This window comes from Aphis gossypii, chromosome 2, assembly GCF_020184175.1.
Source record: "Aphis gossypii isolate Hap1 chromosome 2, ASM2018417v2, whole genome shotgun sequence".
In the NCBI taxonomy this organism is placed as follows: domain Eukaryota; kingdom Metazoa; phylum Arthropoda; class Insecta; order Hemiptera; family Aphididae; genus Aphis; species Aphis gossypii.
Genome location: NC_065531.1, coordinates 63,494,211 through 63,522,191, shown reverse-complemented (window position 1 = coordinate 63,522,191; position 27,981 = coordinate 63,494,211). Strand labels below are relative to the sequence as shown.

Below are 27,981 nucleotides of genomic sequence, written 5' to 3'. Positions count from 1 at the left end.
AAATAAAAAAATATCGGTTAAGATTATGATAGAGCACATACCTTATTTCACAGTTGTTCAAAAAATATAGATAATATTTAATATCTACACTCTACATTAATTTATATTTATTAAATTATTATTATTATATTTATATAGGTATAGGCGTATAGCAATACTATCAGTAACGGTGCTACTAGATTATATTATATTATTGATTATAATATTTATCATGGCAGTTATAGTTTAGAGATGTAACAATTACCTACTTATATTAAATAATATGAAGCTATAATTGCTTCAAATTGTCCTATATCCCTCCGCCACTGAATACCACTGTAGGCCAGTGGCGTTTATAGAAATTAATTATTAATTATATTTTGAATTTTTGGACTTTTTATCCAACAAAAAAATGAATCTGGAATTTTTGTTCAACTTTTTTTAATATAGACTTTTCGACCGGGATTCGCTATTTATAGGCATTTAAAATATTCGTTTTTGTTTATTTTTTTTTTATAAATATCGATAAAATTTTTTTGGCTGAATCGAAATTACTTGAAAATTTAATAGGTATAAAGTTCCTCATAAGTTATTCTTATAGTGATTCAAAAATTATAAGAATACATAGGCACAACTTTTTTTTATTATATAGCATTTGAATTGTTTTATTTTTACATTCTTACAATGGCATTCAGCGAGGAATGTGCTAAACTGTCGTTTGAATGCATCATGTGCTCCACACGAATCTATTAATTTTATAAATAAAAACGGCAACGTTGCATCTACGTATTTCTTTATTCAATCGTATTGTATTTTGAAGTATTTTGGATTCCTATTGTTTGATTGAAACTTCGGTCGTGAAAAGGTAAACTGGATCTTATTGAGGAATAATAGTTATAAATTATTAGGTACCTATAAGATACACAAAAGAAACTAAGTAAATAATAGGAACTGTTCAACTGTGTTATAATTACTTAACCATTTGGGTAGAGGGAGTTGAAATGCTTATTAACCTACATAATATATATATTCTGTCTACTATAGGACAGGTAGCTATTTATTCTTTTGATGGCCAGGCTTTATCGCAGCCAGTCTCGATTGTCATTCGTCGTCCATGTTCGTTATAGTCTTCTAACGATTTTCGAGATTTTACTGCTTATTTGACAGTCTATTTGGTCACGTCGCGAAGTCCACTATTTTCCAGTTATAACTACAGCAGTCAATATTATATAATATTATAGTGTAGCAGTTGCATATACGATACTACAATAGTCTCGTCAACCAAACACAGAGCACCTGGAATTACATTAGGTATATACAGTCAAAACCAGCAACATCTGATCGTCGGTAAGTCATTGCACACATTCATATTATGGTAATATAAGTATTATATTTAATTATTTAAATAATAATAACTAATAAATATATGGAAGTGGGACCTTAGAGATTTTGCCTTTGTTAATTTTCATATTAGATACCTGCATAATGTATTATTATTTATTTTATTGTAAACCAACCAAAATCTCACGAAAAATGTGTTAGTATAATATAAAATTTCTTTAAAACATAATGAAAACACTTAAACAAATTATGTTTATTAATTTGTTTTAATTTTATAAGTAAAAACCTGTGTGTTGAGGATTATAACTACCAATTCAATAATTCATGTATGTTCGAGTTACGTATAATATGTTGTATAAAGTATTATGTAGATAGGTACAAGACATAATATATTTTTATTTTCGGGCGGAATTTACATGTACCTTTTTAATTTTTTTATCTGAATTTTTTTTTGGGCGGAATTTACATGTATATACTATAGTTCATTTTGGGAGGAAATTAACAAGCACCCCTTAGAATAAATTCATTTGTGAAACACTCTAAAATATTTCAATAAATAAAACACTTCAAAATTATGTAATGATATGCTCGATTTTACATATCATGATTTTTGTAAAGTCGTTATTTTTATTTAATAAAATAAATAACGGTCGAGTTGTCGCACGCATGTAATATACTCTAAAAAACCCCAATAAATCAAGTCACTGATGATTGGAACGATTCCTATTATCTAATCACGTACAGGACACTGTACGGGATTATAACGGTACGGCGCAACACATGCGATTTCTGTCATGTGCCGCCGGAAACGGGGGATGGTCCGGTCAGGGTCGCTTTCACCAGGGAGAAAGACAATTTTCTTTGGGGACACCGACACCTTTGATCGGGCCGCCGATGACTCTGGCGGGCCTGACCTAAATCGTCTCCTCTCATCAGTGCATGAGCACCCTTCATAGCGACGAGTGCATGAGCACATCCAAAAAAATACAAGTGCACGAGCTCCTCTCAACCAGACAAGTGCAGGAGCACAGCATACTTACACAAGACCACTCAAAAGATATTGCCTACGACAACTTTACTGTTTCCTTTTTCTAAGACGAAATTTGTCGAAGTGTTTAGTTATTTCTTTTTGAGTGTTAAAAAAATTAATAAATTCTATCCTTGTCACGTCGACTGCAATCATAGACAGCTGCGGATAAGGTAAGATGCATGCGCATCTATATTTAAATAATAATAGTATTATAGAGTTTACTTGATCGTTCTCGAAGCACGACCTCGAGAACCCTCCGACCATCAGGAGGAAGGTGATTCCGCAAATTTAAAGTGATAGAACATAGGCTAAAATAATCGACAAATCTCTAATAACTTATAAATATATTTGAGGCGATCATTCAAGGCTTGTGTCCCTTGTGATTGCCAATACAATTTATTTAAACTACTTCACATATACAAAACAATTACTTTTGTAAAATATAAATATTAATTAACATATAAATATTTTTACTTTTACTAATATTGGTATTTTTATATTTTTTCTTTTCCTTTTTATTTATTTTTGCGTTATTACAATTACTTTTCGAAATGTCAAATTTATTTCATCAATCCAATTCATTTCAATAAATCAAACGGTTGCTCACACGTGTGTACTACACTTTTCAGTAGGCAGTAATGAATGTAATAATTAACATATTATTCAGGATTTAATGTGGAAGACAATGATATTAACTACACAAAGATTTTAATGGTACAATAAATGAACAATACTCCGGTAGGCTATTATAACTATCGTCCATTATGGTGATTAGCGGACTAGCACAGGAATAAATTATTATAACGATTTTCGAGAAATAGCATAGATACTTACGTCTTGATGATATACTTCTAGCAATAGGTATATATTTATAATATTATAAGAGTTAATTTATAATGAATATAAAACTCCGCACACGGGCATTGACACTTGTTCGTATTGTACATATTATATTTATATAGGTACCTAGGTACATTAAAATATTTTCTTTTATTGGTATTTGTTTGTAAGTCTTTATAAAATCATTAAATTGTAATCAATGATAAAATATATTATATTATAGTCTTCAAAACGATTGTAAAGAAGTTCTTAACGTCCAATCAAATCTTAAAATGTATTACCATTTACTATCAGTATCTCAGTACCTATGCTACAGTACTACTTACTACTTGTTCTAGTCGAGTAGTTTATAATAATATTATGTTCACATTGCATACACAATCCTTTTTTAAATGGTAACACAATGATTTCTATTTCCTACAGATTCAGGTAGACTATTTGTTTAAAAACAATTTTAGTAAAAAATTTTTTTTTCTAAATAATTTCAAAATTGACGAAGTAAATTTAATATTCACGAAAAATCTGTTTTTGACAAAATTTAAACTATATAGTATATTCAATTTATACTCAACAATTGAAATCATATCTCCATATAAATTTAAACAGATAAGACATAAATAAGTACTTATAGGTACTACTTTGTTTTAGTAGATAATTTTATTTTATTTTCACCATTCTTATTTTCCAAATAAGGTGCTAAATATTTATGAAAGTATTGAAAATAATAAAAATTTTAATACTACAAATTTAAAATTGAGATTTATTTATTTGCAATTATTTAATTAATGGTTCAAAGTTTTCATTTTAAGTATCAAACACATTTTAAACATTTTAAAAATTGTATTGATATGTCAGCGTTTATTATTTATTTAATTTTCTAACAAATTATAAAAATAAATAAGCGTTTATTTAGGTCTTATCTGTCTGCAAAGTATAAATAGTAATAGTTATCAAAGATATTGATATTATTTCAACTGTTTAGTATAAACTATAAATTGAATATGGCTAAAATGTTGTCATTATAACTTTTCATTAAATAGCGCACAATAAGGCTGTTATCTCCTGAGCTGTGATAAATATAATAAAATATATTCATTTTGTAATGTTTACCTATGTTGACAGTTTACGAAGTAAAATGCAGGTGGTAAAAATCAAAAATTTAAATAAATCTCATATGAAAAAAGCGTAAGTAAAAGCTATCTAAAATATTAATTATATTCATACAATTTATTAAAACATAATTATTTTGATTAGTTTCATTGTAAAAGGAAGAGTTAAATATACCACAGTAGAAGATAATAAAAAGTCGGATGGAAAACATCTCAATTCTTTACTTTTTGATGACAGTTCAGAGATTGAAGTTGTAGCTTTCAAAGACTGTGATGAAGTATCCAAGCTGCTAAATGTAAATATATTTGTTAATATTTATTCCAGATTTATGTCGATATTTTAAAAACAATTTAATTAAAGGCTTTTTTTTTGCAATCACAGTAAATTTTTATTGAAATTTCGACAAAAATTTAAATTAGAATTAAATACATATTATAATATTACTATTATTATATTATGTACCTATTATACAACTATTATAATTTATAATATGTTTGTATGTATTAGTTAATGAAGGAGAGGGGTATACCTAAAATATTCATAAGATATAATTAGATATTATTGCATTACAATATTTTCTATACTTTTATGATACCTATTTAAATATTTAAGTTAAAACTATTAAACAATTAAAATATATAATAGTTTTAAAATGAATTACCTAGTTATGTATTTAAATTTTTAATGAGCTAAATATGATCCAATATTTTACAAGGTGCCCCTGTACAAGTTGTTTCACTCATCTAAAATTAAAAAGCCTACTTTTCACTAATTAACTATAAGTACTCGTTTAAAAGTTGATGTATAAAAAATTAACGTGTATTCCAAAAAATATTCTACTTTAAAATAGCATAGTAGTAGTAGTAATAATATATTTTAAACATCACAAATAAAAATAATTAACCCAATAATATTTTCTGTCCTAATCTTTAAGTAAACGCATGTTATAGTTTGGTCAAGTAATCTTAAATATAATTAAATAAAACTGAAATAAATTGTATTCTAAATCAACAAGTTATAATTGCTAAAAATAGAAATAAAACAACATAATATCAACAGTGTAGGTACCATACTAAAAATAATAAAAATATACCAACAGATTTGTTGAACATGAATTAACATATTTACATATTATATAATGAAAAAATGATTATTAAATACTACAGTATCAGATATTATATTATAATATAGAACATGAAATTAATAATATAAATTGTAATTCAATTAAGTAAAAACATTCTTACTCTATATTCTAGAATAATTCATTTTTCAAAAACTTTAAATTCTTTTAATGGAATCAAATTACCAAAGTGGCTAAGTAGGTACCCTTTTTAAAAATAATATTTTCATAAAAATCAAAATTCTGGAATAATGACTAATAATACTTACACATAACTACATTTCTATGTCTTTAAATAATATATCGATATTATTTATACAATCTTTTTGACTTTTATCATTATTTCTTATAATCCTCTTTAATTACATATTTATTACATATTATATACGTCAGAATACTTTTATGTTCTTGCTTTCTCTCACACACATTCAAATTACACAAAATGGTTTTTTAGTTTTTTAGTACTTAAAAATAAATCGTCTGTTAACAAATATAATAAGAAATAATATTTTAAGGGCTGGGATTATCAATTTGTCTATTACAATGTATAAAAAAGTGTTCATTTTTAAAATAAAATAAAAAATTGATATGTCAAACCTTTAAAATATTGTTGTTGTTATATTATAGTGAAATAATTTTATTTCATAATAATAATATGTTCCTTTAGACTGGTGATGTTGTAAAAATTGAAAATGGCATGTTAAAAGAAGTTAATAAAGATTATAAAAAAACCAAGCACAAGTATAAAATAATATTACTGTCTAATTCAAGAATTACAACCATAAATAAAGATGAGGTATGTAATGATGACTTTCCAATTCACAAATACACTTCAGGCGCAGCTTTAAAAACTCTAATACCAGGAATAATAATTGGTAAGTAAATAATAATTGGTAAATATCAAAAATAGTAAATAATAGATAATATTGTAGCTTAGTAATCTCCTCCTTGAGTATTTTACCATGGTTTAAGCTAATAAATTTTTCAAAAATTATCAATGTACCTACTTTTTTATTACAGTTTTTAAAAATCAATTTTAAAATGTAATAAACATAATATTATGTAAAATTAATACAATTGTTTGTCTTGATCATAAAATAACTAAATTTTCCATGTAAAAAAATATCTTTTAGCGCTAAATATTACGGTGCGTTGTATTAATTAAATTAAAAGTATTAACCAGTTATACCAATATTGTAATAATTTACTATGCAAAATCATTTTTACAAAGATAGAATTTTAAAGTTAACTAAAATAGTTAAAATTTATTTTTATAAGTTCGTTCAATTTGAATTTAGATGTCTATGGTGTCTTAGTCCAAATCAATAGTGAGACAGCGATCAATCCTCATTCTCAGATATTTAGAAAGGGAATTATTAAGATTGATTCCACAAAAGTAAGGAAATAATACTGCAATATACAAAACAGAAATAAAAATAATTTAATAAATGTTTGGATTATTTTTCTATTTTAGATTGAAGTTTGGTTTTATGGGGAAAAAGCTGAGGAACTCTACAACGTAGGTGACAAATTGTCCTTGTTTTGTGTTAAATACAACAATTTCAAAGGACATGAATATTTATCTGTTGGGCATTTAAGTTCTGTCAAATGTATTTTACATCAGTTACCACATGTACCTGCAGCTGACTTGGAAAGTAAGCAACTATAAGCATGTGCAAGGTGCAGCTGCATACCTACACTGCAAAAATGTGTGCTACCTTAAATTGTTGATTGAAAAATTGTGATCTATATTTAACTAATTACTTTATTATTCTGTGGTATAATCATTAATCTATTTTATCATGTACACAACTATGTAAGTAATAGTTGTCTAAGTCATAAATTATAACTATTGGTGATCATCATGAAAAATTATTTTATTATATTACAGTAAACATTAAATAGGTACTAATATTTAGTTTTACAAGTATGAAAGATTTGTAATACTATGCTCTTTGGTGGCTTTAGTTGAAACAGACAACCAACAGGCCACATCATGTTGAAAAGTCCGTTAGGAAATGCAATCAGTATGGCATATACTTTTAAAACTAATGTGATTTGTAATTAATACATTTTAACCAAAATTCTAAGTATAGAACTTATAAGTTATTAATTCTATAACATTAAACTTCAATAGACAGTAGAATAGGTTAAAATGTATTGGAAATTTACAATTTGTATTTTTATTTAGTATTACTAATTAAAATAAATGCAATTATACAATAACCACAAAAAATTATAGTTATGACTAATTTTTTGAGTAAATATTGAAATATTTATTTAGCATTATTTCTGAATATTGTATTTCTATTGTAAAATTTACAAATAAAATAATTTTGGGGTGTTTGTTCAATAGGCAACAAAGTTTTATAATACCTAGCAGGCGCGTATATAAGGAGGGGTTCTAGGGGTTCAACCCCCCCCCCCCCCGAAATTTCAGGAAATAAGTTTTATTATTTATTAGTTTAGTTTTATATAAAAATTTGCAATCAAACTCCCCCCCCCCAAATATTTTTTTGTGTACGTACCTGATACCTAGTATATTACATTACAATATACATAACTATTATACTTATTTCTACTTTTATTCAAAATAATGAATATTCATTAAAAAAAAACGTTGAATTTTCCTATTCTTAGTAAAAATAATCAGTAGGTGTATTAATTTCTTGATTACTAATTATGCTTTTAAATAAAAACTAGGTATACTACAGTCTACATTAATTAATGTTTATTCAATTTCAGATTCAACAATTGAATCATCAGTTAACAGAGTTTCGATTTCAAGTCCATCTTCATCTAACAAAAGTAAGAATAGGGAAAAAATGAAATAAATTTTAAACTTAGTTATTCAAACTAGTTTGCTAAATAGTTCAATTAAGTTTAACCAACACTTGGTTAAAAAATAAAATGTACAATGCCTACTAATAATTTATAGCAGATAATAAGTTGCCAGGAATTAAGATTTTAATTATACTACTTTATGAAAAATTAGATTTATTAAATTTATTATTATATTTTAAATTTCAGATATCACAATTGGATCACCTGACCAAAAACAGTCAACTTCTGGTTCAACTCCCTGTAAAAAAAGTAAAGGCATAATCATAATAATTGTAAACAGTATTTTTAAGCCAGGGTTCATAAAAAAATATTAATTGAATAATTAACCAATCGTGAGCCACCAATGCATGTCGATAGAACCATTATTGTTTCGTTAAATATTTAGTGATTGTCTATATCACTGTCAATAATTAATTAAAAATTGTCATCAAGTTATTAGTACTCATTAGTCATTACTCAATATCTTAAAAATTATTGACTATTTTTAAACAGTGTATACATGAAAAGTTCAAGTTTCTTACTATTTTATTGTTTTTGCCATTTTTCAATTTTTTTTTAAAGAACAAAATTATTATTTTTTCTGATAATTTCATCAATTTGTTGAGATTGAAATAATTATTAGCTACTATTTAAAAAGTTTAATTAGAAATATTTGAGAAAGATAACCTTAAAAAAAGGGTGGTCAAGTGAGTAACTCTCTGCTGTATAGTAGGTCACTATAATAGATGTGTATTAAATTTGAATTCAATGATAGATATCATTGTATACAAAAGAATTTGAATAACAATTATATTAAATTAAATTAATTAAATTAATATAAAATGTTACTTATTTTTATTAAATTTTTTTCATATCCAACATTTAGTACCTATTTAGTAAATTAAAAAAGATATAAATAATATTAAATACATAAGTAGGTACTTAAATACTGATTTTATAGGAATTTTATATTGATTTTTTTTTTTATGAACCTCAACAATTTAAATGTAATAGAAATAATTATTGTATTATTGTTAACAGGAAAAACTCAAGATTTTAATGTCGAAGAAGGTACCTCAGAAATCCTAAAAATAGACGAGCCCAAAGAGTCATTTTCTGACGAGAAATTCACCAAAGTTGTGCTGAATCTTTTAAAAAATATTAAAAATAACAAAGAAGTAGTAAAATTACGTATTATAGAATTCATCTCGGAAATACTTCCTGAAAAGGATACATATAATAGTGTTGCTAAAGAATTCTAAAAAGATTATCATATCTAAATTGCAAATAATAATGTTTTACTAATTATGACAATCATATTTTTTTTTTTTTTTTTAATACATATTTACCAATTAGAATGTTTCGACTGGCAATAATTAATTATCTCATTATTACCGTGAAAAATATAATCATCATTTTATAACAATGAAAATGTATTAAACATTTTATTAAATAAAAGACATATAAAAAATGGGACTAAAATCAAATGTATTTTTATTTAAAAATCATGGGAAGAAATTAGCAAAAATCTATTAAGAGTCAAGAGAACGCTGTAGTGAAAAAACATGTCATAAAAACATGGTTTCATGTTTTAAGTAGTACGGCTTATAGATGCGAGTGTAGTGATTTGAAAAAAGAGGATTACTTAGTTAATCGGGGGAGATTGTATATTTCTAAATTCATTATTTATTAAATAACCATAACTTATATTACCTCTCTGATTTCCGTGTCGAGTTGTTTGTTGAAATCGTGGCTTTCGTCTGATAAGTGGAATTAGGTAACCGATTTATATTCCAGAATAAAAAACTTTTCTCTTTTAATCACTATTTATTAATTTTATTTAACACCTTTGTCCAGACGGTCTGCGAAGTCTCTTGCCGTTCGTACTATGAGACACAGATCACGCAATAGATTAAGCGGTGTGTAAAAGTATCCAGCCTTGTTTAAATTTTAAAGCTATATAATATAAGAAAAACTTGTAATTCCCCCTCTGACCAAAAAGACCTTTTTTTACACTTGTATAATATTTTTGTCCACAATAACACAACCAACAATCATTGACGGCATGTTCCTCGAAATCAAAATGTACACCTACCAAAACATATTACTCGAAAACTATGTTCACTGCTCTTCCTGTTCGCCTCCAGGGCAGAAACAACCACATGGTACGGCGGTCGCTCAAAACCAGCCGGCCACTCCACGGCAATACTCAGTTGTACAGTGCCAACTAATAAATATACATAATAAAGAAAAACAAAAATAAGAAGAAGAAAAACAACAAAACAAACACAACATACCATAAAACTCGTATTATATCGCCACAGTTATAATTTCCGAGCGATTTGAAAGATCGCAAAACAGCTACTGAAGTAAAATATTACACAAGAAATAACACAAAAAAACACATCATCAAATTCAAAACACCAAAAACACAGATCAAGCATATTCTACTACAACATATTTCAGACATTACAACTTCATAGTTCCATAGGAAGAAATGTATAAAACAAATTAAAATTTGTCAAAACATCAGTAGTCATCAATAATAAAATAAATATATTTATGTAAAGCAATCATCTATATACACGGTTTGGCCAACAGACACAAATGCGACCATTCACTTATTACAATCAAATTACATTATTTTTGCACGGAGCAGAGGAGTAAAATATGAGGTCATATTTTTTGTAATTTCGGGGACTGTTGTATTAGGATTTAACGAACTTCAATAATTATTAAGCAATAATAAAACAAAACATTTAAATAGGTTAAGATAACAATTGTGAAATATGGTGTTGATAAACTCTTATATTTTAGCTAGCATAAGTAATCTAGTAATCAAAACATAGTAGTAAGAAATGTAAATAAAAATTGTTATTAATCGGGTTAAAATAATAATTACGTAAGCTAAGGTGTATGAATTGTAAATTTAGTATATAAGAGATATGGTTAAGGCAGCTAAGGGGTCAGAGGTGGTGATCGTGTGACTCGATCACCACCGGACGTCGTGTTCGAATAAAGTATTTTGCGTTATTTTGTGTTTAACTTTATTTTGGTATACATCCGAGTAATCGGAGTATACGACAGTATGTATAATATATATTATCCTATCTACGACAGTCATTATTACTTATTACTTATTAGTATGGGTGCGATAAGACTCTCGGCCTGTAATTGTTGTTACTTGTTACCACTTACTTATATCTATTATAGATATGTATTAATATATAATACCTATACATAACTATAGTCCGGCTCACGAAAAGTGAACGTTCAAGGTCGATGGGTGGGACGCATATAATTTTCCAGAAAAAAAACTGATATAATGTAGATTAGTTGAATGTTTAATTACAGAATATAATATTACAGAATTAAAAACAAACAGAATATAAAATTCCCAGAAAATATTTAAACAGAAAATGTAATGAATAGAAAAAAATATTGCAGAATATAAAATGATAAGAATGTTTATCAATGGAATGTAAAAATCCAGAAAATAATATTACGGAATTATCAGAAATTTAACTGAGTGTATAATTTCAGAATGGAATATAATATAACAGAATTTTAAAGAACGTTATGATGCATAAAATATTTTACCTGAAAATTATATGCTAGAAAACATTTTTCCAGAAGTACCTATTTTGACATTTATTTATTGTTTTTACGTATTACTGATTTTAACTTTTAAACTAATGACACAGTTGACTACAGGGCCTGATTAAAGAGTTGGACGCCAGTAGGCTAGGGTTGATTTGGCACCCCCAAATTAACCATTGGCTCTTGTCGCCCTAGGCTGTAGCCTATTGGTTAATCAGGCCCTGCTAATAGTAAGTACCTATCTAGTATACATACGACATACATTAATAAATAATGTCAATTTAAAAAAACAAAAAGCGGGCAAGTGAGTACCGCTCTGCTGTACATTAGATGCCGTATGGATCATTATTATGTATTATAGGAGTGTTAAATTTGAATCCAATGATAGTTATCATTGTATACGAAAAACGATTCTCAACGAAGATGATTTGTCAGCCTAGGATATAATTTCTAGTGGTTGGTGAAAAAGGTGGTTTATGTTTTAATGGCCTGAATACAACAAAATTTAAGTTCTTTTATAATAATTGTAAGTTAAACTTATGAAAAACCTTGTATTAAATTTTCAACTCTTAGCTACTTATACAAAAATTTTTATGAAATATACCTACAAAATAATTTGCTAATATTCATGGTTTTGACGAGTTTTTGTCAATATTTGAACTTCAAATGCTAATAAAAAAAAATTGTGCCTATGTATTCTTATAATTTTTTAATCACTATAATAATAACTTATGAGGAACTTTGCATTAAATTTTCAAGTATTTTGATAGGGCCAAAAAGATTTTATCGACACATAAAAAAACAATTTTCAGAAAAATTGAAAATTTCAGTTGTCTATAAATAGCTCAAAAAACTCAAAATATTTTGAAAATTAAATCATGTAAAGAAACTGCCAATCTAAATAACTGGTGAAATTTTCAAGTATCTATGACTTATATTTTTCGAATAATAACAAATGTTTAAAATCGTTTGAGGATAAATCGTTATCGTTACGATATTTCGTAAAAATTTTAAATTCAAACGCACTTAAAATTTTTCCTATAATGATGCTTGGAGTTTGCTCTATATAGATACTTGGAGGAAAACTTATGAAAAACTTAGTGTTGTATTTTTAATCCTTAGTTATAAACACAAAACATTTTATGATTTTTCAACTTCAAAATTACCTGCAAATTTTCGCGTTTTCGACAGATTTCGTACAAATTTGAACTAAAACGCTTATAAAAAAAATTGTAACAAACGATTTTTAATTTTTTTTAGCTACAATAAGAAAAACTTATAAGAAACCTTGTATTAAATTTTCAAGTTTTTTTGGTCATCCAAAATTTTTTTACCCACACTTCAAAAAAAATTCGCATAAAAATCGAAAATTTTAGTGGTCTATAAATAACTCAAAAATTTTTGAAACTTAACTGTATATCGATAACACTAACATAAACATTTGGTGAAAATTTCAAGTATTTACAGTGATTAGTTTTTGAATTACAACCATATAAAAAAATCGATTCGGTCGAAAACTGGATTTGCGAAAAAATTCCCGTTTTTCCGTCATTTTTTGTTTGTTTTTCTTAATTTTTTTGAAAACTGTTAGAAAATGTTTACTTTTTACCTCTATAATGCGCCAAGGATATTCACTTTTACATCGGAAACCACCCCCGAAGTTTAAAAAAAACATACATCATTGTAAAATCAATACATTCATCACTCCGTTCAGAATCTAAAAGTACATGTACGAATTATTATTAAGTACAACCAAAACAGTCATGGAAGAGCACTGTGTTCGATAGCTAGTTTCTACCAGCAAGCCAAATTTTTAGAAGGATAAAAAAGAACTTACAACTTTAGAACTTGCGAAGGCTATAACATAATTTTATTCGTATATGGAAACTAGCCAAGTCAGACCTTAGGCTTCAAAACATTATCCTAAGTGATAAGAAGAAATTATATTTTATGTTGTTATAAATAAATTTCAGGACTGACCATTGAACTTGGCATCCATTTAGATCTCACTTCTTTTGTCGTTGAAGTCAACAACCAAAGCATATTATTTAATTGAACTTGGCTATCATTTTACATATATGTTTTGTTGGGATATCATTACTTTTTTGTAAGTAAATTATTAATAGCTATTAAATCATATTAAAATAATTTCCAAATGGTTTTTAATAAACTATTGTATTTTCCTACATGTACGGGTTATAATTTTTTTTTTTTTTGTGTTTTATTTATATTTTCCTACGTTTATGGGTTATAATTTTTTGTTTGTGTGTTTTTATTTATATTTTCCTACGTTTACGGGTTTTTTTTTGTGTGTCATTATTTATTTTTTCGATGAGAACATTATCTATGTTTTGAAATATAAACAATATTTATATTATGTATATTTTACCTAACAATATTATTGGTTTTTATTTTTGTCTATTCTTAGTACTGATTTTTCCCCCGAAACGACTTCATTTCGATCGTCGATAACAATAATTTACCATGACGTATTCTATAGATAAAGTTTATTACTATATACTATAATTCAGTTACTATTACGTCTAACATTAAAAAAAAAAAATAATAATATTTATTATAAAATATTTTCTGTTGTATAATATACAGAGTATAAAATATATGTAAAATTAATATACAATTACTTTATCTCTTTTTGAGTATATTTTTAATTATCATAATTTTATTGACTATAATTTCTACTGGTGGGTGGGTAATTCATTATTTGTAAGAATAATTATTTAATTATTTTAATTGTAATATTTAAAAAAAAATAATATTAATTACATACAAAGATAGAAAAAAAAAAGTATGTTGCTGCGCGCCGGTCGACAATATCGACATTCGACACATATTCGGCTGTACGTAAGGTTAGCGGAACAATTTAAGTCAATACTACATTAAATTAGAGGCAATTAATTAATTAATTGAAAAATAAAACATAATAGATAATTAATTGCAAAATTATAATAAAATCAATTGATAAAAAATTAAAAATTAAAAAATTAAAAAATTTTAAATTAAAAATCTTCAAGTTTCTGATTTTTTCCTTTGTATTAACCTAACTACCTATCTGTATGCCAAATTTCAACTTTCTAGGTCATCTGGAACTGGGTTAGAATTTTGATCTATAGGTAAGTCAGTCAGTCATAAAAATGACGATTTTGGGACGTTAATATCTAAATAACGGTTTGAGGTATGTTTATGAAATTTGGAAAACATATGTATCTCGTAAGTCTCAATATATGAGCCAAATTTGACATGTTTATGTAGAATAGTTTTTGAGTTATGAGGGGGTCAAAAGTGGCTCCAAATGGTTCGTGTAATATTACACACGGTGCTGCTCGCTAGTTCTGTAGCTAGAACTTGGCTTGACACGCTACCGCGTGTCTAGATAAAAGTCTTGTCATTACTTAATCTTTAAAAGACGTGATAAAAAATGAAAACTGAATTAACATTTAAAATGTAGGTACTAAGTATATATACCTAGTACCGATGCACATAATTATAAATTTCAATATCTAAATCAACAAAATAAACATGATTTGTAAAATTAAACAGTAGTTAATACTTAACAAGAAGTTTAGACAAATTAAAATTATTTATTTATTATTATTAATATAAAAGACAAGTCCAGTTTCTCCAAAGGGTTGGGCGGGGTGTCGGTAATTACTGGTCGGCTTGCTCCAGAGTCCTGACGCCACCACGCGTCCAGATGCACACAGGACTCATGTAATAATTAATAATTTCTTAATTAGCTACCTACTTGTTAGTTGTTCCATACACATGCAAGAATTTTTTTTTAAACACATTATTTGTTAAATATTCATTTAATTAATTGTGAATTAAAATTAAAAACTAAAAATAGTAAATTAAATAATTAAAATACATTTTATTCAACTTCTATTAATTTTTTCCTTGATTTCAAAATTGTATTTAAGTACAAATACAAATAAATCTATTCAGAAAGTATTTAAGAACAATTAATATAAATAATTAGCATGTATATAAATACTTTTGAAATACTTTTTCATTTTATATAATAAACGTCGGGTTTTTGTATTTAACGTAAAAAAATCAATCGTTCATAACTTGTAAACTATTATTATTAGATCATACAGCTCTTTTTTGTGATCGGGCCACAAACTAAATAATAAAAGTTATAAACAACACAGTCACACTGCACACAGCTGTAATACATTTAGGTAGTTATTCTTGAATTGTTGGTGATTATATTATAATAAATATAATATGGCATATTAATAATATTATACATATTATAATAATTATAATAATAATTAGGGCTAGGATTTATATGCATTGCATGTTTTTTTCCTTAAGTCCAAATTTAATGGTTGTCAGATTTATCCACGATTTGGCTTATTCTCGTTTAAATAGAACCAATTTATTTTTGCATATTTATAGATTTTTGGAATTTTGACTTTTTTTAACTTAAATTTTCAAATTTTTATAATTTATTGTTAATTTTAAATGGTGTTTTTTTCATAAAACCGATAATTTTTGGTTTATCCATCGAATTATTGTAAATATAAAGTATAAATATTATCTATCTAAGAAATCGATATTGATTAACTCCAGGATAAATCGCATTATTTAAAATATGCACCAATAACCTCGTGTGATGTGGAAAGGAGTTTTAGTCAGTATAAATCTATTTTACGTTCAAATCGCTGGATGTTTGTATTTGAAAATTATTGAAACAACATATTATAGTAGCATGTAAAATGATATAATATAAACTAATATTCAATATTTTAATGTAATAATAATAAAATTTTGAATTATGATAAATAATAATACTCTAGAAATAATAAAAATTTGTTTTTGCATATTTTTGTAAATAAAATGCATATTTTACAATTTTTTATTGCATATAAATCCTAGCCCTAATAATAATTAATTAATTATTGTGTAATTTAATTCCAGAATTGAAACTTTTTGGGATTTAATTATCTATCTGGAATTTGGAAAATTAGGGTCTACGGTATCACTTTCTATAAAACTACGTTCTGTGATTATAATTTCAGGCTTTAAACTGTATGGAATTTAATTTTCTGGAAAATTATGGTCTACGTTATCAATTTCTGTAAAACTATGTTCTGTGATTGTAGTTTCAGGTTTTCAACTTTCTGGGATTATATTTCTGGGACATATTTTATGTTCATTTTATTTTCAATATGAAATCAATTCTGGAACATTAATTTTCAGTTATTTATTTTTCTGTAATTTTACTTTCTATAATTTTTATTTTCTGTCATGTTATTTTTCTGTTAAATTTAATTTCTGGATTACTAACGTTCTGTTCATTTATTTTCTGGGAAATTATGCGTGCCCGATGGGTGGTGTCCAAATGTTGTTGAATCCAGGGTTTCTCCGTTTTGTACTATGTACCTATCGCTGGCCGTCTCATGATCCATGATTCGTTTAACACGAACGGGTTTAATAATCACTTGTTGAAAACGGCCACGGGGATCGCTGATATCAACGTTCACTTTTCGTGAGCTGGACTGTAAATGTTTAGTTTATCGACAACCGTAATTCGGACAAAATCCGTGAGGCAGCGTGATCAACGTCTAATAGTACCAGGCGCCAGCGCTAAGGCGGGGTGAAATATGTGACGGTGTACCACCACAATGAATACCAAAAACACAATGTCCATGTTTTTGAGATACTGACGACTGACCTATTGGCTATTGTTCTATTCTGTGCTATTAGTCAATAGTCACCCATCGACGTTGTACATGGTACAATAGTCTCGTCGACTAAACACAAAGCTCCAGGAATTACACTTATATATTAGGTGTATAGGTATATTGTTATATACAATCAAAACCAGCAACATTTGATCGTCGGTAAGTCATTGTAAACATTTATATTATTTTAATAAAAGTATTATGTTTAAATAATAATAACTAGAGCAAAGACTTTCATGCATTCGCATATTTTTTCTGGTTAACTTTTGCGTATGCTGAATAATTACACATTTCACAATATTTGTGATCAAAAACTCGAATTTTAGATTCTGAACGGAGTGAAGAATGTATTGATTTTACAATGATGTATGTTTTTTTGATGTGTAAACATCTATGCTATCGGTTTGTAGTACGACCTTCTTGGGGAATCGAGCGTCAGGCGTAAGTCATGTAGATGTGACTGCTTGAGTGTGTGTGTGTGTGTGAGGCTATTGCGCACGGTCTTCGCGCAGGCTACCCAACATACGCGACGGCGGTTCATTATTATCATTTATTATTCTCGTTTACGTATACGCGCGAAACCGTGTTTGTATCGTATAATAATATTATAATACACTATTCGTTTTGTGCGTCGTCGTCGTGTCTGGACGAGATATTACTATATTACGAGGTATTGAGTAACTCAAACTTTACTGTGGTTCATCAATTGAAAAGATAATTACTTTAAATTTAATTTAATTAATAATTTCAATTTTTAAAACAACGTTAATGCTAAAAAAATCAAAATGTTATTATTTCTTTTATCCATAAAATTGCAGCTGTATAATACACAGGGACTGAGACCGGACCGAAAAAAACCGGTTACAGAACCTAAAACCTTGTATAAATTAAAGAACCGAAAATAACCGTAATTTTTATTTTACATTTTTAAAAGACCCTAATCAAAACCGAAACCCTTATATAAAATCGAAAAAAAAAAACCATGTGAGTGCCTTTGTACTTACGAATGATGTGTAAACATCTTAGCTGTAGTACGACTTTGATTGGGTAATATAATGTCATGGTTTGAGTGGGAATTTGTATAATAAGGTAACAATAATCATACAAGATCGCGCTCTTTTTAAAATTTATATTTCTTCGATATCTCTTATACATGTAATTATTGGTTTATGGTAGCTGAAATAAGATACATAAATTTCTGGTTTTCTAACATTTAAAAATCACGAGAATACACCGTCTAGTGTAGTTTTGTAGTTGGTACTCGGAATATTTCGAGCGGTATTCATCTTTAAATTTAATTTATTTTCTAAAAACGAAATCAGCGTTTGTGCCTCATCTGATGAAAAGTTAATGTTGAAGTCGCCTCCCAGTATCATTGGCATTTTGTCATAATCTTCTCCAAGTTCTGCAGCTCCTCCCGGAGTGTATGGAAGTAGAACTAAGTGTAAGTATTTTACGATATCGTTTATATGTTGGTTGGGCGATATATAGACGACGACAGAAAGAACTTTCTGCCCGTTCGGTAATATACATTCGGCTACACACAAGTCTCCAATCGGTCTTGAAGTCACTGTTACACCTGTTGTTTGACGATATTCAATGTCCATGTTTGGTGTCGTTATATGAGAAGTATTTTGCTTCTGATAAATTGCGACACCACCAGCTCGTTCGCCTTCACGTTTGAATTGAACACGACAATCAAAATTTGGAATTGAAATATGTTCGTCGTCAACTACAAAACTACACTAGACGGTGTATTCTCGCGATTTTTAAATGTTAGAAAACCAGAAATTTATGTATCTTATTTCAGCTACCATAAACCAATAATTACATGTATAAGAGATATTGAAGAAATATAAATTTTAAAGAGAACGCGATCTTGTATGATTATTGTTACCTTATTATACAAATTCCCACTTAAACCATGACATTATATTACCCAATCAAAGTCGTACTACAGCTAAGATGTTTACACATCATTCGTGAGTACAAAGGCACTCACATGGTTATTTTTTTTTTTGTGTCTGTACTACATAACTAGTCGAAATAATGCTCCAATTTCAAACTATGGGGGTGGTTTCCGATGTAAAAGTGAATATCCTTGGTGCATTATAGAGGTAAAAAGTTAACATTTTCCAACAGTTTTCAAAAAAATCGAGAATAACAAAAAAAAAATTGACGGAAAAACGGGAATTTTTACGCAAATCCAGTTTTCGACCGAATCGATTTTTTTATATGGTTGTAATTCAAAAACTAATCACTGTAAATACTTGAAATTTTTGCCTAATATTATGTTAGTATTATCTATATACAGTTAAATTTTCAAAAAATTTTGACTTTTTTCAAGTTATTTATAGACCATTAAAATTTTTGATTTTTATGCGAATTTTTTTTTGATGTGTCGGTAAAAAAATTTTGGATGACCAAAAAAACTTGAAAATTTAATACAAGGTTCCTTATAAGTTGTTCTTATTGTAGCTAAAAAAATTTAAAAATCGTTAGTCACAATTTTTTTTTATAAGCGTTTATAGTTCAAATTTTTACGAAATCTGTCGAAAACGCGAAAATTTGCAAGTAATTTTGAAGTTGAAAAATCATAAAATTGTTTGTGTTCATAACTAAGGATTAAAATTATAACACTAAGTTTTTCTTCAAGTAGCTATAGAGAAAACTCATAACATCATTATAGGAAAAATTTTATGTGCGTTTGAATTTTAAATTTTTATGAAATTGCGTAACGATAACGATTTATCCTCAAACGATTTTAAATATTTGTTATTATTCAAAAAGTATAAGTCGTAGATACTTGAAAATTTTACCAGTTATTAAGATTCGCGTTTTCTTTACGTGATATAAATTTCAAAATATTTTGACTTTTTTTGAGCTATTTATAGACAACTAAAATTTTCAATTTTTCTGAAAAAATATTTTTGAAGTGTCGATAAAATTTTTTTGGCCAAATCAAAATACTTGAAAATTTAATACAAAGTTCCTCATAAGTTATTCTTATAGTGATTAAAACATTATAAGAATACATAGGCACAATTTTTTTTTATTACCATTTGAAGGGCAAATTTTGACAAAAATTCGTCAAAATCATGAATATTTGCAAATTATTTTGTAGTTCAAAATTCATAAAATTGTTTGTATTTATATCTAACGTTAAAAAATTCAACACTAAGTTTTCCATACGTTTTGCTTCAAAAAGCTAGGTATTAAGAAAAGTTTTAAATTTTTATGAAATCGGAATATTTGTTTCAAAATAGAATATATGGCAATATTTAATTATAATATATTCTAGACTGACAAATCATCTCCGTTCAGAATCGTTTTTCGTATACAATGATACCTATCATTGCATTCAAATTTAATCTACCCTAGTCCGAGGTCCACCCCACCCCCTAATGTACAGCAGAGCGGTACCCACTTGCCGACTTTTTTTTTTATTTAATTAGTTGACACTAATCCCAAATTCCGTGTTAGAACAAACTCAATATATTATGTACAAACGATTTTCGTAAGTACAAGAACAATTTCTGCGCGAACATTAGACACCTACTAATTACTATACAATAGAGCTATACTACATTTGAGTAGAATTTAAAAAATGTTATTTACCTAATCAGCTATAATATATGACTGTATGGACTTTTCCAATAATTTGAGGATGTCCAATCTCCAAGTCCGTTGCCATTGTTCCGCTACATTTCAATGAATATTCTTTTGAACATCTCCACGTTAATCGTTTATACGTCCTTGATGTTTCATTATTTATGTATATCCTCTCCAACAATTTTTTTCCCATCTTTATTCGACTTGTATCACGTTTCCACGTCGAAATGTAACTGACGCTTATAGGAATTAGGATCGACACAAAATGTATGAAGTTACAGTTTATATATAATGCTGTCATATTGATATTCAAAGTCATAAATTGTTAACCTTTATTATACCATTTATACCCAATACACAATAAGCTATAGAATTTTACGTATATTTTTGTTTAGGTGTATATATTTTGGTAAAAAAAAAGTTTTTTTCTAATCACAAAATTGAGAAATGCAATTTAATATTTACGAATAATCTGTTATTACTTATTAACAATTTTTTAACTGAATTCAATTTTTACTCGAAAATTAAAATCATCTAAAATATAACTGAAAACAGATAAAACATAAATAAATACTTTTTTGTTTAGTAATTTAATCTTATATTCAGTATTCTTACTTTTGAAATGAGATAGCTAAATATTTATGAAGACATTGAAAATAATAAAAATTTTAACACTACGAATTTAAAATTAAGATTAATTTATTTGCAATTATTAGTCTTAATTTTTAATTAATTGTTTCAAACATGATTCCAAACTTTTTTTAAATTATTTTGATAAATCAGCGTTTATTAGATCTTCTTAGTATTTATGAAAATAAATAAGCGTTTATTTATGTCTTACCGGTCTACAAAATACAAATAGTGAGTTATTAACAGTATCAGAGATATTATTTAAATTGTCGAATATAATTTGAACATATAATAAAATAATTTAATTTTGTTACGTTTATGTTGACAGTTTACAAAGTAAAATGGAGGAGGTAAAAATCAAAAATTTAAATAAATCTTATATGCGTAAGGTGTAAGTAAAAACTATCTAAAATATTAATTATATTCATAAAATCTATTGAGACATAATTATTTTGATTAGTTTCATTGTAAAAGGAAGAGTTAAGTATATCAAAGTAGAAGATAAAACTTCGGAAGGTAAACTTCTCAATTGTATACTTTCTGATAACAGTTCAGAGATAGAAGTTGTAGCTTTCAAAGACTGTGATAAAGTATCCAAGCTGCTAAAAGTAAATATATTTATTATTATTTATTAGTTATTACTGATTTATTTCGATATTTTAATAGAAATTAAAAACTACTAATTTTTAATGCAATTAAAGGCTTTTTTTCGCAAGCACAGTAAATTTTTGTTGAAATTTCGACAAAAATTAAAATTAGAATTAAACACATATTATACATAATACTATAATACTAGCTGACCCTGTGTACTTCGTTGCCGGTTAAAAATGCCAATTCTATAATATGATTTACTAAGTTTTTTTGCAGTGACCATTTTGATTCTCCAAAAAGTTGTTCAATCACCACTTTAAAATGCGAATTTTGTAAAATGCTTTCTTATTGCACACTAAATTTGTGGTACGATTTTACGAATGTACCGTGTTAATTACAAGCATCAATCTATCATTATTCAGACTCTACGTTTATCAATCAGTGAGTTAGTCGCAAGTAATAATATTATAATCATTCTGCTTCGCGTTGCTCGTAAGACTTATGATTATGCAAGCAGTATATTATCATGTATTACCCCGCGAGATGTATACGTAAGTTTATAATATCTAACTCTAAGTTTCAAAATTATATCAATTTTTCTTTCACTACAGTGGATTAAATACTATAATGTACCATCTCGTGGTTTTTATATTATGTTAGTCTATTGTTGTGATTTTAAAATTTTCTGTGGACATATTGATTTATTTTGCTAATTCTTATTTTTGTTGTTATGGTTTTGACAAAATATAACAACAGGTCTACAAACTATTATATTCAATCGTAACCAATAACGACCTTAATATAGTTTATTTTTTTGCTTGACAGTGACGTCATTACATTACATATCATTACATTCATTACATTTACATATTAAGCATCTTCTCCTGCGACCAATAGGAGCGAAAAAATTGTTAAAAAAATGGAGAAAATAAATAATAATATTAATAGTCTACGTAATGGGCCATTATTTATAATAATTGATAATCCCTTTGTTTTTAAAGTTAGAGAATCGATCAAATGCTATAAACCTTCTCCGCAATGAGCTCTTCAATTAAAAAAAAAAAATCATAACGATCGGTTCAGTAGTTTCCGAGAACATATCACTCAAAGGTTTTCATTTTCATATTTATATATTAGATTACTATTATTATATTATGTATTATGCAACTATTATAATATTTTTGTATGTATTAAAATAACAGTTAATGAAGGGAAGGGATATACCTAAAATATTTATAAGATATAGGTAATTTGATATTACTGCAATACAATATTTTCTATACTTTTATGTAACTATTTAAATATTAAAGTTAAAACAATTAAACAATTAAAATATAATATAATAGTTTTAAAATTAATTACCTAGTTATGTATTCAAATTTTTAATGAGCTAAATATGATCCAATATTTTCCAAGGTGCCCCTGTGCAAATTGTTTCACTCATCTATAATTAAAAAGCTTACAATTCACTAATTAACCATACTCGTTTAAAAGTTGATGTATAAAAATGAACGTGTATTCCAAAAAATATTCTATTTTAAAATATCATAGTAGTAATAATAATATATTTATTTAAGAACATTTAAAACACCACAAGTAAAAATTATCGACACAATATTTATTATTTCCTTATTATTGTCCCAATCTTTAACTTTTAAGGTAGGTAACGCATGTTATAGTTTGGCCAAATCATCTTAATATAATAATTAATTAAGATTGAAATAAATTATACTCCTAAAAAAACAGCTTATAATGGCTAAAAACTAAAAATAAATTTTATAAACAACATAATGTTTACACTTAACAATGTACCATACTAAAAGTATACCAACAGATTTATTAAACATGAATTAATATACATATTATATTATTTAATATGAATATTAAGCACTACAATATCAGACATTCTAATATAATATGGAATATGAAATTAATAATGCAAATTGTAGTTCAAAATGTTATATTCTTTTAATGGAATCAAATTACCTAAGACTATCCTAAATAATATTTTCATACCTAATTGTCAAAATTCTGAAATAATGACTGAAATGAATTAACTTGCAAAAATATTTTTTTCAGTAATTACATTTTTATATCATTTAAATAATATAGGTATACCTATAATAATATAATATAATATGTAATTTATTAATAAATAATATAATAGGTATACTTTATACCTACACATTATTTATACAATATTTTTGGATTTTATCATTATTCCTTATTTATTTAATTACATAAATATTACATATTATATATTTAATATTTATATATGTAGGTATACTATTATGCAGTATATATGTATACTATTTATGTTTTAGCTCTCTCACACACACATTCAACATTTACAAAATGGTTTTTAAGTACCAACTTTTTAAAAAAAATCGCCAGTTAACAAACAGAATAGGAAATGGTATTTTGAGGGTTGGATAATAAAATAATAAATAAAATACAAAACTGATATGTTAAATCTTTAAAATAATTTTGTCATTATATTATTGAAAAATTATTTTATTTCATAATATTAATACCTATGTTACTTTAGATTGGCAAAGTTGTACAAATTGTTGTAAATAAAGGCGATTTCGAGGATAATACATATTATAAAAAAACCAATCACAAGTATAATATAATATTACATCCTGAATATTCAAAAATTACAACCATAAATGAAAATGAAGTAAAGAAAGCTGACTTTCCTACTCACAAATTCATTTCAGGTGAAGTTTTAAAAACTCTAACATCAGGAAAAATAATTGGTAAGTAAATAATAATAGCTTAGTTGTCTCCTTCTTGAGCATATTTTAACATGGTTTAAGCTAATACATTTTTCAAAAATTATGAATGTACCTACTTACCTACTATTTTATTATAGTTTTTAAAAATTAATTTCTAGACATTTAAAATCTAATTAACATAATATTATGTAAAATTAATATTATTGTTTGTCTTTATCATTAAATAACTACATTTAGTGCTAAAATGTTGAAATATCGTAGTGCATTGTATTAATTAAATTAAAAGTGTTAATTAGTTATACTAATATTGTAATTATTTACTATGCAAAATCATTTTTACAAAGATAGAATTTTAAAGTTAACTAAAATAGTTAAAATTTATTTTTATAAGTTCGTTCAATTTGAATTTAGATGTCTATGGTGTCTTATTCCAAATCGATGGTTATATCAGTGCTATTAGTCAACCACGTCTATATAGAAAGGGAACTATTAAGGTTGATTCCACAGAAGTAAGGAAATAATACTGCAATATACAAAACAGAAATAAAAATAATTTAATAAATGTTTGGATTATTTTTTCATTTTTTTAGATTCAAGTTAGGTTTTTTGGTGAAAATGCTATGAAACTCTATAACGACTATAACGTAGGTAAGAAATGGTCCTTGTTTGGAGTTCAATACATCAAATTTGAAGGACATGAATATTTATCTGTTGACCACTCAAGTAAAGTCAGATTAACAAGACCTGCTGACCTGAAAGGTAAGCAATTATAAGCATTAAGCATGTGCAAGATGTAGTTGCATTGCATACCTACCTACACTTCAAAAATTTATATTACCTAACCTAGTTGAAACAGACAACCAACAGGCCGCATCATGTTGCAAAGTCCGTTAGGAAATAATTCAATTGATAGACCCACCAGAATGCATAGTGTACAAGGGCGCCCATATGGGGGGAGGCTAGGGAGGGGCATGTCCCCCCCTGGAAAATGTTGAAAATCAGAAAAAACATTCTTTAGATAGAATTTAAAAATTTAATTTAATATAATACAATCAATAATTTTTTTATGAAAAACCAGGTTATCAATTAACTATAAATAACAACATGCTTTTTCTTTTGTATTCTATGGATAATTGTAAATTCTTAAAATCAAGGTGGATACGTGGATATATATATATCCACCTTACTTAAAATATTGTGTATTGCCATAGATACGACATGTATATTTATGTATGTTTACACCTCCAATCACCATAATATTTTATTTATGATTTATACGTAAATACATATTTCTACTGTGACTTAATAAATAAATTTAGGTAAGAGATAAATTCGTATTAAGGTATTTCCAATTAATTGAACTATATTTTATTTTTCATATTTTTACATATTTCTCAATAGTTCTATTTTTTCCTTCATATTTCGACAATTTATTCATTTGCGATTTATAAGATTTATTAATAATTGTGAATTATATAGGTAGGTATACGACTGTATTTTTCAATACTGACAATTTTATTTCCCATGTTTCCAAAAGTACAAAATATTGGGTAATACTAAAACCCGGGACGGGACGGGAGTGATTCCATTCCAATTGTGATAACAAAAACAGTGTTGCCTGAACATTCCCAGCGAACGAAAAACTTTCTATATACCCATAATATTACATTTAATATATTTAATCTGTGGTTAAGTCCAAAATTAATAATAAAACTTATAAAACGTAAATCAAAAAGTTAATTAGATTATACCCTACCTATTAATAAAAAAATTATTATAAAATATTCATTATTGCGTAAACGGGACTACATTCCAACGCCACAGGTATTATGAGGTGTAATACAAATTGTAGACGGGACTGGCTGTAATTAAGTCCCTAATTAAGTAATACTTATAAATCGTATATCAAAAAATCAAGTAAATTACACCCTACCTTTTAATTAAAAAATTAGCGTAAAATATTCATTATTAAAGAAACGGGACGCGATTCCAATGCAACAGGTACTGAGATGTAGTCCAAATTATAAACGGGACGGGCTGTAATTAAGTCCCGCAATAAGTAATACTTATAAAATCTATATCAAAAATTCAAGTATATTATACCCTATCGTTTGGTGAAAAAAATAGCGTAAAATATTCATTATTAAAGAAACGGGACGCGATTCCAATTTCACAGGTACTGAGATGTAGTCCAAATTATAAACGGGACGGGCTGTAATTAAGTCCCGCAATAAGTAATACTTATAAAATCTATATAAAAACTTCAAGTAAACTACACCCTACCTTTTAGTTAAGAAATTAGCATAAAATATTCATTTTTAAAGAAACGGGACGCGATTCCAATGCAACAGGTACTGAAGTGTAGTCCAAATTGTAAACGGGACGGGCTGTAATTAAGTCCCGCAATAAGTAATACTTATAAAATCTATATCAAAAATTCAAGTAAATTATACTCTACCTTTTGGTGAAAAAAATAGCGTAAAATATTCATTATTAAAGAAACGGGACGCGATTCCAATTTCACAGGTACTGAGATGTAGTCCAAATTGTAAACGGGACGGCCTGTAATTAAGTCCCGCAATAAGTAATACTTATGAAACGTATATCAAAAATTCAAGTAAATTATACTCTACCTTTTGGTGAAAAAATTAGCATAAAATATTCATTATTTGATAAATAGTTAGAACAATTATTTTTTTAAATTTTAAATTTCTTGAGAAGTCAAAATATTTTATAATGTAGGTGCAGACAATTATAATATTTAATTATAACCAATGAAAAAATGTTCATGTGTATCAATTTTGTCCCTTAAGAAAAGTGCTCATATTAATAATTATATAAACATTTTATTAA

General features: G+C 26.6%; 2 protein-coding genes and 1 long non-coding RNA gene across 9 annotated transcripts in view; 2 read left to right on the top strand and 1 right to left on the bottom strand.

Annotated features, from left to right (window-relative positions):
* The first annotated feature begins 957 nt into the window (after positions 1–957).
* Positions 958–9,562, top strand: LOC114120282 (uncharacterized). Its single transcript, XM_027982145.2, has 9 exons — positions 958–1,326; positions 4,313–4,375; positions 4,445–4,595; positions 6,088–6,295; positions 6,719–6,816; positions 6,895–7,075; positions 8,166–8,228; positions 8,451–8,513; positions 9,285–9,562. The coding sequence occupies exons 2-9, from the start codon at positions 4,326–4,328 to the stop codon at positions 9,503–9,505; spliced, it is 1,035 nt and encodes a 344-aa protein (XP_027837946.2). The 5' UTR covers positions 958–1,326; positions 4,313–4,325; the 3' UTR covers positions 9,506–9,562.
* On the bottom strand, positions 1,193–27,981 carry LOC126549616 (uncharacterized). Its single transcript, XR_007603714.1, has 3 exons — positions 27,762–27,981; positions 27,587–27,690; positions 1,193–1,275 (listed from the first exon to the last, which is right to left on the bottom strand). It is a non-coding gene; the product is annotated as an uncharacterized LOC126549616 (long non-coding RNA).
* The window catches only part of LOC114120285 (uncharacterized), a 30,423-nt gene continuing 19,818 nt past the window's right edge, over positions 17,377–27,981 (top strand). For 4 of the 7 annotated variants that reach the window (XM_050199261.1, XM_050199262.1, XM_050199260.1 and 1 more), the window contains exons 1-6: positions 17,377–17,713; positions 22,125–22,187; positions 22,257–22,404; positions 24,936–25,149; positions 25,540–25,637; positions 25,719–25,887. In XM_050199261.1, coding sequence (XP_050055218.1) covers positions 22,138–22,187; positions 22,257–22,404; positions 24,936–25,149; positions 25,540–25,637; positions 25,719–25,887 — 679 coding nt within the window. In that variant the 5' untranslated portion in view covers positions 17,377–17,713; positions 22,125–22,137. The remainder of the gene's footprint in view (positions 17,714–22,124; positions 22,188–22,256; positions 22,405–24,935; positions 25,150–25,539; positions 25,638–25,718; positions 25,888–27,981) is intronic. The other 3 variants (XM_050199259.1, XM_050199258.1, XM_050199257.1) reach the window with 1 other exon arrangement.

What these genes read in the sequence shown, in the direction of transcription:
- LOC114120282 (XM_027982145.2), top strand. Translation starts at nt 4,326, where the DNA reads ATGCAGGTGGTAAAAATCAAAAATTTAAATAAATCTCATATGAAAAAA. An exon ending in AAATCTCATATGAAAAAAGC is followed by an intron (nt 4,376 to 4,444) that starts GTAAGTAAAAGC and finishes TATTTTGATTAG; the next exon opens with TTTCATTGTAAAAGGAAGAG. An exon ending in ACCTGCAGCTGACTTGGAAA is followed by an intron (nt 7,076 to 8,165) that starts GTAAGCAACTAT and finishes ATTCAATTTCAG; the next exon opens with ATTCAACAATTGAATCATCA.